Source organism: Strix uralensis, chromosome 3 (assembly GCF_047716275.1).
Source record: "Strix uralensis isolate ZFMK-TIS-50842 chromosome 3, bStrUra1, whole genome shotgun sequence".
Taxonomy (NCBI): domain Eukaryota; kingdom Metazoa; phylum Chordata; class Aves; order Strigiformes; family Strigidae; genus Strix; species Strix uralensis.
Window position 1 is genome coordinate 123,691,574 of NC_133974.1, and position 13,725 is coordinate 123,705,298.

Here is a 13,725-nt window from a genome sequence, read left to right on the forward strand (position 1 = left end):
CAGCTCTACTTTCCCTTAAGGGAAAATACTCCCCTTAAGGCATAAATACTCAAAAAAAAAAAAAAAAAATAAGGCCTGAGACAGGGTAAGGCAGTCCAGCACCCCCAGGAAAGAGCAGAGGCAGAGCAGGAGCCCAGCTGCCCTGCCCTGCCCACAGCAAGCTCTCCCCAGCACAGCTGCAACTGCCTCTGAGCCAGCAGCCTCTAACAAGAGGATGAGGCCACATTAACTACAGGTGACAAGCACCAAACTCTACTATTCATGGCCAGAGGCCTCCCTGTGAGGTATGAAAAAAGTCCTGATCTGCAGGGTCTGCTTGTGACCTCTGATCCCTGAAAGAAGCCTTCATTTCCTAAAGCCAGTATCTAAATATATTATCTTCTGCACCAGAACTGCCAGTTTATCCTAAGTCTCACAAAGAAGTAGTAGTATTTGGACAACCAGGACATAGAACAGTATTTCTAAAAATATTTACTTCAGTAGTTTAACATTCCAGAAGTATTCTGAATACCTCCAGGTGAGTTCACCGGTCCTTTAATCAACAGCGTTCACACACATTCCTTGTTTTTCCATCCATTTTTCCATGGCCTTTGTAGACATTAGTTCTAAGTCAAATCAAGTGTACAAGCACCTCCAGACAGGTTTTCAACTTTACTGAGCTCTGAGGGGGTGCAAATAAAAACACAGGGTACAGATCACTGTAACATTCAAGACCAGACACTATGAATGACAGCTGGGACTGGTCACTCTTCACTCTGACCCACAGGAATGAAGTCCTGCAACAGGCACACACCCCAGGACAGCCACTGACTGACCACAACTGCCTGTTAACAGCACACCTCCTGCTTTTCACCACAGCAGGACCTGACCTGCCTCAGCTACCCAAATATTAACAGAAACAGCAGGGTTATCACAAAATATTTCTTAGTTAGAAATGCAGAGTTTATTTCAATGCACAATAAAAAAAGCCCAACATTTCCAGATCACAGAACATTAACACAACAAAATGTTTTGCATTAGTCTACTAATAAGACTTTTAAAAGATCCAGATTCATGCCGATTAGTCAATAGAAACAGCCTTCTAGGACTAAGCCCTTACATTTATAAAGACACCACAGAATCCCTTATAATAATGTAAACAAAATAAATTTTCTTCTTAAACTTCTTCAATTTTAATCCATTCTTCCAGGACTTGCACTCCTTCAAGGGCTTCCTGATGGTGAGTGACTGAAAGGGAAAGAAAAACATAAAGAGCAACTGCTACAGCAAAACCAACAGAAACTCTGCATGCTACCCCAGGTTTCCCCTACTCAGGAGCACCCCCTGCCTATAATGCCCCTCTGCACAGTTTTCATTTACAGTTTACAAATGAGAGAAGTGTTGTATTTACAATTATTTATTGTACACCTTTCTAAGTAAGGACTGCTTTAAGCTTGAAAAGGACAGGCAAAATAACAAGAGATAAGCTGTGACAGACAGAGCCTGCTCAGAAAGCACCTTGGAGCACCTTGGAGCCTGCACTCCAGCTGTGCAGAGGAATTTGTTCTCTGCCACAACCTACATGGTCCCAGCGTAGGGCTAGCCATGAGGCACAATCTCAAACCCTGTAAATTCCAGCTCATACTTCTCTGGTTACATTGGAAAATTTGCTTCTTACTTCACAGTGCATAGCAAAACCTGGTAGCTGTGCAACTGAGTGACAGCCAGTTGTGAGGAGCCACCAGCAGGAATTTAATCCTACCACATACTACATGGTTTGCTCCATACCTTACATTACTCACTTCTTCCCCAGATTCTGAATTCCTCAGGAACTTCAGGATAGTTGATTCTCATTTGCCCACATTTTCTGTTGTCCTTTAGAATTTCACTAAAGAAGGTGACCTCAGAGTTATTATCACAACGTTCTGAGGTTCAGCTGTAGGAAGTACCCATAAAACTTCATCTTTTCATAGTAGGAAGTACCCATAACAATTCATCTCTTCATAGTTCACAAATTTAGACAAGCAAAAAACGAACTTAAAGCTTTTATCCTTGCACAAGTTAACTTCTTTAGAAACCACTCCCAGCACTAGTTCTATGTATCAGTAAAGCACACTCCAGTTTTAAGACATTTTTACCTTCTCTTTGGAGATGGTGATCTGGACTTTGAGCGACTGTTGGAAAAAAAACAAACAAAAAACAAACCAAAACAATCAATGTGGTAAACTTGTACACACTCCATAACGATTTTTGACCACTCAGAATCCGTAAGAACAGTTTGTTGTTAAATACATTAAAAGACACCACCCTTAATGCTGCTGATAGCAAGTATTCCAAACTACTTTAAGCAAGAAGCTGCAGTTGAGAAAGAAAACTGCTGAAAGTCAGAGCTCTCAGGAAAAAGAGCACCACACAGCTTGAAAGCAGCTATAAAATGATCACAATAATCCTGCAAAGCAGGAGCTGTGAATCAAGTGAGAGTCAGGAAGACTGAGAACCACAGTTGAGAACAACGGTTGGGAAAGATACACCCCAAACCCTGTCAAAAATACTTATTGTCACAATCACGCCTTAAACAAAAACCTGTATCCACAATCCTTCTGGAAGAATTGCCTACTGACCCACAAAAAGCAGCTATAAAAATACATCATGTATGAAAAATATTTTAAAATCAGCTATTAAAAAAACAACACCCAAAAAACACACCTCTTCCACGTGCAACTGAAATACAAGCAGAGATTTTGAATCATGAACCCCCCCAAAAAAATACTGAGTACTACTTGTATTTATATGCTCACCTTTTAGCAGGTAAGCCAGATTTAGATCTACCATGGGACCCAGACCTACAACAGGAGAAAAATAAAGCTCAGCAAAGCAGCCAGTGGTATGCACATACAATCAAAAGTTAGCTAAACCAGCAACAGCAAATTCATATACTACATAGCGTCACAACCCAGAGAGGAAGACTGTGGTGCTGCAGGCTTTTCTCATGGCATTTCAGGAGAATACTTTAGCTCTTACTCCCAAGACCCTAGTTACCAAAAGACAAGAATACAAGCACAGGAAGCCCCCCAGCAAAGCTTCAGCTACCACTTTCACAGAACAGAAGACCTTGTACCAAGCTCACAGACCTTCTCCCCACCTGCAAGTAGCCCTTCCGCGAAGGGAAGAATAGTTTTGAGTGTCATCTTAGAAAGTCTTTGAATAGCACATTAAGAGCCTGAAATCAGCCACAGGTAAGCACATGTGTTGAAAAGCCGATGCATTCTTCAGATGAAGTTCCTGGTGCCACTATAGCTATTATCCCATGAAAAGAGCATTCCTTTTTTCTCTCGATACCTGGCTACTAATGTGTAAACTATTCCCGGTTCGTCTTATGAAGTAAAATCCACTCAGTGAGGCTTTCCTCCCACATTTATCATGTTACTTTACCAACTCAACTATTTGCTGTTACTTAGAAAATATCTGTCCTCCTAGAGTGTCAGAATTCAGGCATATGGTATTACTACACATCAGAAACGCCAGTGTTCAAGGTAGTCAGTTGTTTAACAGACTTCACAAAAAAAGAAAGAAACTTTTATTCTATTCCTGCGCAGAACTTTTTAAAGGGTAATCAAGATTCACCTTTACCTGGCCTATTAACTTATAGAAATACTAAGGGATGCTGTTGGCATAAATTAAAGAGCTATGTGCCATTGCTTTGAAACCTTCCTGGTCACTATGCTGAACCATCCTCTGTCACAGTTCCTAACGCTATAACCAGTAATTTCCTTACCATACCACAGTTACACAGGATGAAGTTGCTCACAACTACCCAGAACTTGTATTTGGTACCATTAGCATGACTTCCTTTAGTAAGAAATACAGTAAGGCAGCACACAAGAGCATCATCTTACAATGCTTCCATAACTTCAGTTCTGAACTACCACTTCTCACTACTGCAACTGCAGCTTGACGCAAAGTCAGCATTCCTCAGAAATTTCAGTAAGAGTATCAAGTCTTTCATGCAGGAACACGACTGTCCCCAAACCAGAAGTCTGTGAGCAACATCAGCAGTATCCAGACTCTGCCACAGTATCAGTATGCAGTTTGAGCCTGGCTAGTCATCTGCATTACAGGCCTGGATGAGTAGTAAGTCAGGACAGCTCTAGTAATCATCATCATCACCCCCTTAAAGGCTCAATGTGCAAGTTGTAAAGGAGCAGGCAGACCCCTAAAAAAACATTTCTCTTCCCCCATTCTAATGCAAAACACAAGACATCTTTTTCCAATTCATTAGTTCTTATGTCCATCACGTTTTTATCCTTCTCTTTCACCCTTCTTCCAACTAAGACTTATCGCAAAGGCTAGAATAATGTAGGAACATTTATTCCACACTCATTTTCCTCAACTTCCATTTCAGCATTGAAAACACCCACATCCACAAAAACAGGACTATGTGTCAGACAAGTTCTTCAAAACACTACCTGTGGCATTAAGACTCACGGTCCTGCTCATTCAGCCCTCCAAACCTCTGAAGTAAAGCATCCTGCCCCATTTAATATAGTTCTTAACACTACAGCAATTTATCTAACTCTCAGAACTGACAAAGCTGAAGAGCTGAAAGCAAGAGTTCAGTCAACAGTGGCAACCTTCTCATCACCTTTTCCCCCTCCCCCCCAGCATTTGGGATTTACAAAAAAATCACACCAAGAAAAACCTAAGGAGCACTTCCTGTAAGACACAAGGTCAAACATTTTCTACGTGCATAGGTATTAACTAGACTTCAAAACCTCTCTCTGCAGACCTTAAATCATATATATGTTTATGGCTGCATATAGACCATATACAGTTGCCACAGACCAGAACAAATTCATGTTTCTTACAAGAAACAGACCACTATTTTAGTCTGTGGAAAGGCGTAAATTATTAACCTTAAGTGCAAATATTGCTACGCTGCACAACCTTCTAACCCCTTCCAGCCAAACTCCCTGGGGAAGAAAAAAGAAAACCAAACAAAACTCCAAACCTACTATTTGTTTGAATTAAAACAAGCATCTTACCTGCTTCGAGGCCATACAACAGACCGGGACCTTGAGCGTGATCTGGATCTAGATCTAGAGAAAAGCAGTGACACTACTACTACATGGTTCACACAGCTGAAATAGTATTATTTGAGTTTTATGATACTGACCTCAGAACTGTTTTAACTATTCATTTTGCAGAACTTTTATTATTAGAAAACTGTAGTACATTTGGCCACTACTACCACCCACATAAGAAATCCCACTGCCCTAGCTGACTAAGCATAATTACTCCCTGTATCCTTGAAGATGAAGTACGAAACCTTAACCATAGGTCCAGGCTATAACTTCGGGACAGTATAATAAAAGTTCAGGAACAACAGTTCCACAATGACATGCTTAAGTTTTTAACTTCAAAGAAAGCATTCAGATTAGCCCTCAGAGATGCAACACCATGAAGGTTCCCACAACCACATGGACTGCAAAACATAAACTTAATGTTAACTCCAACAGTTATGTTTCCTTCAGTAATGTTGTGGGCTTAATAGAAAAGACATACCTTGATCTCCTTAAAGAACCAGACCGAGATCGGCGGGGTGAAAATGATCTATACCTACGAGGAGAGATTGACCTGGACCTGCGGTAGGAAGCTGACCTTGATCTACAAAACATAGAGAAATAAAACAACCACAATTATTGCAAGGTACTTTCCATAATGACTACAGAAGAGGGTGGAGCAGAGGGAGGAGTAAGAAAAAGAATGAAAACACAACAGCCAGAAACCTACCTCCTACCACGACTCCGACTGCGTGACCGAGAATACCTTCTTCCTCGGGACCTTGAGCGGGATCTAGACCGGGACCTGGTTTTAGGTTAGAGAAAACAGGTATCAGGAAACAGCTGCAGCACTTGCTGCATGTGAAACCCTGCTGAAGTCAAAACTGATTTCAGACAACTAAAAAAACAAACAAAAAAAAAGAAACAAAAAAACACAAAAAAAAAAAACCACAAACCAAACCAACGAAAACACACCACTAGCATCTGTCAGTTGGAAAAAATCTCTGGGCCTACTTGTCTTGAGCATTTTACTACCTAGAAAAATGTTAAAAGCTGAATACATTGCAGAATTACATTAGAATAGAAAACACTGTAATGCGTATTTAAAATAAACCTTGCAAGTTTGCAGGTCGACCCTCTTTGGCCCAAGGTCTAGCAGATCTAGACGATCTAGAAGTATCTATAGCCGATCGCTGCATCTAGGTGTTCTCTTCAATCTAACGACGATCAAACTGACAGCCCAATGAGCCAGGGTGAGGCTTGATTGACGCAAGAAGATTTTTCTAGGTGGGAATGTGGTCAATCTGGTGTTCCTCTTTCTAAACCGGAGGGGGGCCCCAATTGAAAGCCAAATTTACTGTTACGGCGATCACCGTCTCAAATTTTCTGCCCTTAAAGAATAAGGTGAAGCTACGTGTAGATGGCTCGAGGGGATCTGGCCTCTTATGCTGATCACCTCAAGGTCTAGGAGGATCTTAAGTGTCGGATTTGCAAGGCGCCTCAGCATGAAATCTTAAGGCTCGTGACATTCTGAATCAAGGCGACTGACTCAAACGAAGAAACCTGAAAGGTTTTGACCAGGTTGATTATTAAGATATTAACATTTGATATGTATTAGCAAAAAAAAAAATTGTGATATACACCTGCTGACTTACAACATTAAGAGTTAAAGCTGGTGTAACATTCTGTTCTTTGCTAACAAGAGCTACACAAAAGTGAACTGGTGAAGCAACCCAGCCGTTCTGGCCTCACACGTACCTGCTCCTCCTTCGGCGACTATAGCGGTGACAATCATAAGCATAGTGGCCTTTCTCACCACATTCATAGCATCTGTCATTGGGGTCAAAGGGGCGCCGTGCAGGAGGCCTGTCGTAACGGGAGCGACGAGGCATCCCTGTCGACACTTCCACTCTAACCCTGGAGCCACATATTATCCTGCAAGACATAGTATATGTTAATCACAGGAACATTTTTCTCCCCTGTGCTCATTACACACAGAATATATCAACAACGGTTGCAGGCTAGGGTCAGAAACTGCAGGCAGAGCAGTCGAGGAGATTTTAACACATACTTCCCATCGAGGCCAAGCACAGCATCTTCAGCATCCCTCGGGTCTTCAAACTCCACGAAGGCAAAGCCCGGCGGGTTCCTCGCGATCCACACGGTTCTCAGGGGGCCGTAGTAGCTGAAGGCTCTCTCCAGCTCGCCTTTGCCCGCGCCCGTGCCCAGGTTCCCCACGTACACCTTGGTCTCTGCCGGGAGGGACGCCATGTCAGGGCCGCCGCCCGGCCCCACACAGCGACCGCCGCGCGCAGGCGCGGCGCTGAGCACAGTCCCGCGCGCGCGGCACGACCGCCGCCGCCCCTCCTCCCGCCGCCCACAGGCGCCGCCATCTTTGACAGCGCCTCCATTTTAGTGCGCTCCCGCAGGTGCTGCGCTTTCCCTCTCTCCATCCCTCATCAGGGCCCACTCTTCGCCGAACCCCGCGGCCGCGGCCCCAGCGGTCATACGGCGACTGCTCTACCTCCAGCACCTCCCTCTTCGGCACCATCTTATCTCACAGCCGCCCGCCCGCATGGACGGACACCTTTTCCCGCGGAAAACTCCGCGCCCCCGCGACAGCCAGCCGCCCCCCCCTACTGCCCTCGGCTCCCCATCCCCCCTACCGTAACGCCCGTAGCGCGACATCTCCCCCGCTGCAGGCCGAGCCCCCCGCACGACCCTTATATAGAAGGAGCCGCCGCTGCGACTGCGCGCCGCGTCCCGACCACCGCACGCTGGGGCGGGGCTCCGGTCGCTCGGCAACGAGGGGTGGGGGAGGAACAATCCCGCTCCTCGGGCGAGGGCAGGTCTCGCGACAACGGCGGCGGGCTGGGTACGCATGCGCACTGCGGGGCGGAGCCCACTTAAGGGCAGGAGTCGGCGTCTGAGGTTCTGTTTACGAGCTCCGGGGGGGGCGGGGCGGGGCGGGGCGGGGCGGGGCTGGGCTCCTTTCCCGGGTAGTTTCCACGAGGGAAGCTGGTCGTGCCTGCTGTGCAGGCCCCACATCCCCTGTGGCCATAGGTGTGAGTCTCGTACAGGTACAGGCTACTCGCCCCGGCCAGCCCTATGCCAGAGTTCCTGCCTGTAGCATGCCTGGCTGTGAGGAAGACGCGGTGGTATAGTGAGGCAGTAGAGACACGGGAGACCAGTAACTCAGCATCTGGCCCTGCTGAGGCTGGAGGTGAAGGAGCATAGCAGGCTTCTTACTCCCTGGCAAGGAGGTAAGAGGAGTTACCCTCCTTGTAACAAGGCATTCTTAAGCTGTTCTTAAGTCTCTTGAGTGGAGTTTGACCTGATGCTGGCTCTCACACCAAACATCCCAGCTAGCCTTGGGTGCCCTGGAATTCAGACACTGGGCAATCCCCTTATCCAGACAGGCCGCTGAAGCATTTGTGCATTGGCATATACTGACTTTTTCAGGGAGACACACACAAGAACATATGTGCAGCAGATGATTTTTAAGAAAAACCAACATGAACCTGACCAATCCAAAGTTAGATACAGTACAGTAGGAATGAGGAGGTTAGACAGGCTTTTCAAATGCATTTCAGTACACTAACATGTTTTGGTGCTGTCTCATAAGACAGAACTCTTAAGAGATAAATGAAGGCTCTAAAGGCTCCTGACTGGATTAATAATCTCAGGAAAAATCACATAATGATTCTTGCATTGTGTGTTGCCATAAGATAGAAACAAAGCATTAAGAAACAAACTTGGTGAACTGCAAGAAATTCTAAAGAACAAAGGTCTTTCAATCACCGCTGCTCTAAAATAACAAGTATAGATAGGAAATGTTTTTTAAAGCCTATTTGCCTGCTAATGTTCCCTAATAATTTTACAAACTTGGACCTAGATTATAATTCATGTTCTAAAGCAGAACAGTTGTGGGGGGAAAAAAAGAAAAAAAAAAGCTTTCTGAACAATTTGTTCATCTGGTTTGGGAAGTTCAGGTGTCACAATTCTCTTTCTGAAAAAAAATTCTGGTAAGCACTTCAAACAAACATGCCTACACCACCAATTAATTGAATTAATTTTAAAGGCAGAGGAAAACACAGTTTAAAATTTATAATCTATCATCTTTCACAATACTGTTACAAAAAATATTTATTAAACTGATATATCAGCTTAATATCAATAAACTGATATATCAGTTTAATACATCATTGCCCTCCAATGACTTGCTTTTAATAAAAAATAGTGCATGAAAAATGCTTTGTGCTTTTAGTTTATACTGTTTTATCCCTTTCTTAACATACAAAAATCAGACAAAAGTACCTAAACCCAGCATTTTTGCAAATCTTGAATATTGATATCCAGGGACAGTTTCTAAAATAACATGGGTAGACCCATTCCTAAAGACAACTGCTTTTAACAGCAGACATCACTGTTGTCTTTCAAGATAGCCCTGTATCAAGCCTTGAACCCGAGACAGAATAATCTCATTGGAGCTGCTGCACTCTTCTGGGCCATATGGTGGGTCAATAGTTAATACCCCCACCACGCACAGTGTTCTTCCCGATTCACCTTGCTCTGTTACGGGGATGTGGTTTGTTTCTAGCCAAGTCTTCAAGTCATTCTTCCTCTTTTCAAGTTCCTCTGGGCTGTAGGCTTTGCTTTCTTCAGGTGCAAATATGCAAGAAAGCCGTTGCTTCATTTCATCATCCCCTTCTTTCAGTATTTCAACCTCCTGGACAGCATGGCCCAAGACAACCGATATGGACACTTTTTCATTCTCCAGGAATGTTGCAAGGACAACACTGCCAAGGAAAGAATGTTGTATGAGTCACTGTACTTAACTAAAGACTGAGAAACACAGGCCAAGATTCTCAGACGTGAGTGCTCATTAGTATCAGCTTAACCCAGGTATTTTTTGCAGTATCGAGTACCCAGCATTTCTCTCAAAAAGCATGCTGCTATACCCTTAAAATGCTGAAAATGTGCGGCTTTGCAGATAATAGCTGGCCTTGAATTTGGAGCTACTCTAGATACTATCAAGCAAAACGTTACTTTAAAAAAGCAAAGTGTATGTTAAAGTCAGGGCTGGGAATCTACATACTGTGAAGCATTCCCAGCCTTGCTGCAAAACCTTAAGTCTTCCAACATTCAAAACCAATGACACCTTGAATGCACTTTGAATGCTGAAGGCAGTGGTGGCAGCTAACAATGTCAGAACCTTTCAATGATAAATTATTAATATTTAATTATTGATCATTACTAGAAGAGTAATTTTTTTTTTTACATGAGTGTTGCTAGTTTCTTAACTGAAAACTATAGCTTGAGCATTACAATGGGAACACACCACAGCAGGTTCAGGCTCATGTTGTAGCAGCCTGGTCTTTTCCCAAGAGCACCTTACATCCAAGAAATCCTAAAATACAGGTAGGAAAGCAGCTTGTTATATTTCTAGGATCTCTTCCCCACAACAAAGAGGATCCAAAACCATTTTCTTCCTCTTCTGGGAAGAAAAATTCCAGAATTTGATGCCAGCACTTTGCTAATCTACTGTTGCCACCATTAGCGGAAGCAATGACTTTCTGGGAAATGCGCAATGAAATATGCCTTGATTTTAGCCAGGACCATCCCCAGAATCACCCATAGCTATGCACACCTCTCTTACCAAAATGATAAGCAACTCCAAGAGAAGATTAGAGTATCGGAGCTACTTCAGAGTTGAAGCAACAACCAATTCTTCTGAGATACATCAGAAGCTGGATATTTTAGTTTCTAGCCTCCATCTTGTGCTCATGTGGGACAAGCTTGCAACCAAAAAGGTATGAAAAAGCTCTGGCAGCAAGGAGCCAAATTTCTGCCTATTCCCTGATGCGTTCTGCCTTTCAAACCCTGTTTTCAAGTTACTCGAGATACTGGAGACCTGTGGTACCACTTTCTGTCCAATGCCCTTGCTGATTTTCCCTATTCCCTCTCCAAAGCAGCCACTACACCCTCATGGGTGTCCAGCTGCAAGGGAAAGTAAGGCATCTGGACAGAGGATAAGCATTTCAACACCTAAAGCATTAAAAATATTCCTTCTCTCTTTGTGAAGCAGGACTTGGTATATTATTAAAAACAGTGGATCTAATTAAGTACTAACCTCAGGTCCACTATAAAGTCAGCATGAATCCAGATATTACCCATTCCCCAAACTTATCAGCCCTCCGAGATTAAAGTGGATTTAGGTGAACTGGCCTCATCAACTACAGTACTGTTTTCTCTTAGGCCTTGCCCATTAAAAAAAACAGGACATGCAACCCCAAGGTGCAGTTTTTGCTCCAGATAAGCTTGCTTCAGTCTTGGTATCTTTTCTCTTCCTGAAAATGTTTTCTTTTAGCTTTACAGAAACAAAAGCTTTGGTACTTACCTAGCAGAAACCGGATCAACTGTTAAGACCCATCCTTCATATTCATGTTTCTCAATTGCAGCAACTTTCACCATTTTGTTCACATACTTCTCCCAGTCTAAAGGACTTTTCCTCTGCCAGTCATTCATATTTCCTACATCCAGAACCTAGAAAATAGTCAGAGCAATTAGCAGAAGCTTTGCCCTTCACATCACAACTGAGTCTGCCTCCAGGTAAGGATCTTCTATTCCTCTTAAACACAATTTGCTTTTTTTAAAAAGCAAGCATTCACACACGGTGCTTTGCACATTGCTGCAGTTCTGTAGTTTCCCACCCAGTTCACTTGTTTTTAAAAGCACACAGCAAAGCCTCAAAATCATGGAACGTTTGATGCAGCTCTGCCCCTTTACAAAACCTTAGGGGATCCCTGTTCCTCGAGGGCAGAAGTTTACCGCCTTTGCTCTGTGCACTGGCACATCCCTTGTGCCCAAGCCCTTCCACTGCCTGTGGATAAGTGTTATCCACCCGGATCTCGGCTCCATCCTCATTCCCTACGTTAAGGCGAGCAGCAAGTGCCACTGTTTTCCCCGTACCAGTTGCATTACTGGGAACGCCAGCAAAGCCACCCCTGTCCCAGCTTGGGGACACATAAGCATTTGTTTCTATCCCAGTACCCCTCCGCGAAAGGGGCTGGAGAGAGATGGGGGCAGCGTAGTGAAGGGAGGACAAAGGGCCGGAGGAAGCTCCCTCCTTTGTTTCCTCCAGGCTCCCCGTAGCTGCCACCCCTCCACGCCTGCCAGCTCCCAGTTGAAGCACCAGGCAGTGGAACTGGCGACACGCTAGGAGAGGAGCGCCGCCCGGCTCCCCGCCCCCCCCAGCCAGGCCCCACGGGGGCAGGAGAGGGGAGGGGGAGCGGCCCGGGGCCCCCCCCGGCCGCAACACCCCGCTCACCGCCTCGCTGGCCGCCGGCCGCTCCGGTCCGGGCTCTGCCGAGAGCGCCTCGGAGCAGGCCCTGGCCCAGCCCCCTCGGCAGGACGGCCGCTTCCTGCGGCGACTGAACGCAGTCCCCCGCCACACCTGAGGGGTTTTTTAAGCACGAAATCTGAGGCTTCTGAGGTAGGGAGATGCTCAGATCTGGAGCGTTTTATAAATACGGGTGCACATATAAATTATACATCGGTTTATATAAACGAGGCCAGATTGGGAAAGGAGGAGGCGGGGTGTGTAGCACTTAAATCCACCCGGTGTTCTGCCTTCTGCCTCACTTAAGTGGGGTTTGCCGATGTGCTGTGAGATTGCTAACTCGAGTACGTGCAATCATGGCTCAAGCTTCTTCAGGCAATCTGTGCATAAATCAGTGCAGACGCATGCTGTGTCTATCTGCTCCATAAAGATATTTTTGGTCCTTGGTTTTGAGTTGTCTTTACAAGCTTTCCCATGCAGCTGCAAAGGTGAGAAACTTCACCCCCCCACACCCAAAAGCTACTCTATTTTAACACTCCTGATGAAAAGCTTCCTAGGGATGAAGCAAACAAGCTGCCGTCATTTCACTAATTTACGTGAAAGCAAGCATGTGATGACTTTGTGAGCATTAGTAGAAAAAATATCAAGGTTATGAGATAGTCTTTGCAGGTTTAAAGGTAATTTCCCGGTTTTTTTTTGTGAAGTTTCAACTTTCAGTGTTATGGGGATTATATATGAATGGCTTATACCACTGTATTCACTACTGTTTTCTTTCAGAGTCATAGTTTATTAGAAAGAAGGGAATAGCAAATCTGTTTTCACTATAAGAGCAAGCAACACAATGGGAAATCTTGTTTGAAATAAAAGTGGTGGAAAGAAGGGATGTGGTTTTGTATATTTATATGCATAACACAGTTGTTTACAGTCTAAATAGCTTCCTAACTGGTCCCCTTCTGGATCACAGACTGGAGGGTGGCTTGTGCAAAGTTCCTTTTGAGCAAAATACTCCAAACATCTTCAGTTTTAATTCTTGCTAGTTTTGGTCCCTACTGATTTTTTTTTTTTTTCTCCACTGTTGCCAGTTTAGTTGTTCTGAACCACAAAACCCCCAAGTATTTTTTTATCCTGTCATCTCAGACATATCTTATAAATACAGGTCAATATTGTGGGCAGCTACTAGAGCTCTCCCACCATAAATTTAACCTTAAGCACGGGCACAAAGAGGTGCAACTCTCCCAACTCAAGTAACTGTACTAGTGGAAGCTCCTGGTGCAGATCAAGCCGTAAATACGCGATTCAGGCGACACAAGCCGCTTTTCCGTTAAGAGTGGCTCTGCTGGTATT

The 13,725-nt window shown here is 44.5% G+C and overlaps 2 protein-coding genes across 4 annotated transcripts; both read right to left on the bottom strand.

Annotated features, from left to right (window-relative positions):
* Positions 1-920: 920 nt before the first annotated feature.
* LOC141941453 (serine/arginine-rich splicing factor 7-like) lies at positions 921-7,855 on the bottom strand. 2 transcript variants are annotated; one of them, XM_074864225.1, is made up of 9 exons: positions 7,706-7,855; positions 7,111-7,291; positions 6,798-6,974; positions 5,770-5,844; positions 5,542-5,643; positions 5,022-5,075; positions 2,778-2,822; positions 2,118-2,153; positions 921-1,227 (listed from the first exon to the last, which is right to left on the bottom strand). In XM_074864225.1, the coding sequence occupies exons 1-9, from the start codon at positions 7,725-7,727 to the stop codon at positions 1,203-1,205; spliced, it is 717 nt and encodes a 238-aa protein (XP_074720326.1). In that variant the 5' UTR covers positions 7,728-7,855; the 3' UTR covers positions 921-1,202. The 2 variants fall into 2 exon arrangements, with proteins under 2 accessions (XP_074720326.1, XP_074720327.1); XM_074864226.1 differs by lacking the exon at positions 2,778-2,822.
* A 665-nt stretch (positions 7,856-8,520) lies between these two features.
* GEMIN6 (gem nuclear organelle associated protein 6) lies at positions 8,521-12,943 on the bottom strand. Of its 2 annotated transcripts, none has more exons than XM_074864232.1 (3): positions 12,370-12,943; positions 11,440-11,585; positions 8,521-9,838 (listed from the first exon to the last, which is right to left on the bottom strand). In XM_074864232.1, exons 2-3 carry the CDS (start codon positions 11,565-11,567, stop codon positions 9,463-9,465), a joined length of 504 nt encoding a protein of 167 aa, XP_074720333.1. In that variant the 5' UTR covers positions 11,568-11,585; positions 12,370-12,943; the 3' UTR covers positions 8,521-9,462. The 2 variants fall into 2 exon arrangements, with proteins under 2 accessions (XP_074720333.1, XP_074720332.1); XM_074864231.1 differs by lacking the exon at positions 12,370-12,943 and adding an exon at positions 12,012-12,213.
* Between the last annotated feature and the right edge of the window lie 782 nt (positions 12,944-13,725).

Bases quoted from the DNA above. Each gene is read 5' to 3' on its own strand.
- LOC141941453 (XM_074864225.1), bottom strand. From the start codon at position 7,727: ATGTCGCGCTACGGGCGTTACG. The intron at 6,975-7,110 runs GTATGTGTTAAA...TATGTCTTGCAG, and splicing joins GTGCTTGGCCTCGATGGGAA to GATAATATGTGGCTCCAGGG. The intron at 5,076-5,541 runs GTATGTCTTTTC...GCTTTTCTCTAG, and splicing joins GGTTCTTTAAGGAGATCAAG to ATCTAGATCCAGATCACGCT.
- GEMIN6 (XM_074864231.1), bottom strand. From the start codon at position 12,074: ATGCTTATGTGTCCCCAAGCTGGGACAGGGGTGGCTTTGCTGGCGTTC. The intron at 11,586-12,011 runs GTACGGGGAAAA...ACTATTTTCTAG, and splicing joins CGTTCCCAGTAATGCAACTG to GTTCTGGATGTAGGAAATAT. The intron at 9,839-11,439 runs GTAAGTACCAAA...TTTCCTTGGCAG, and splicing joins GTTGATCCGGTTTCTGCTAG to TGTTGTCCTTGCAACATTCC.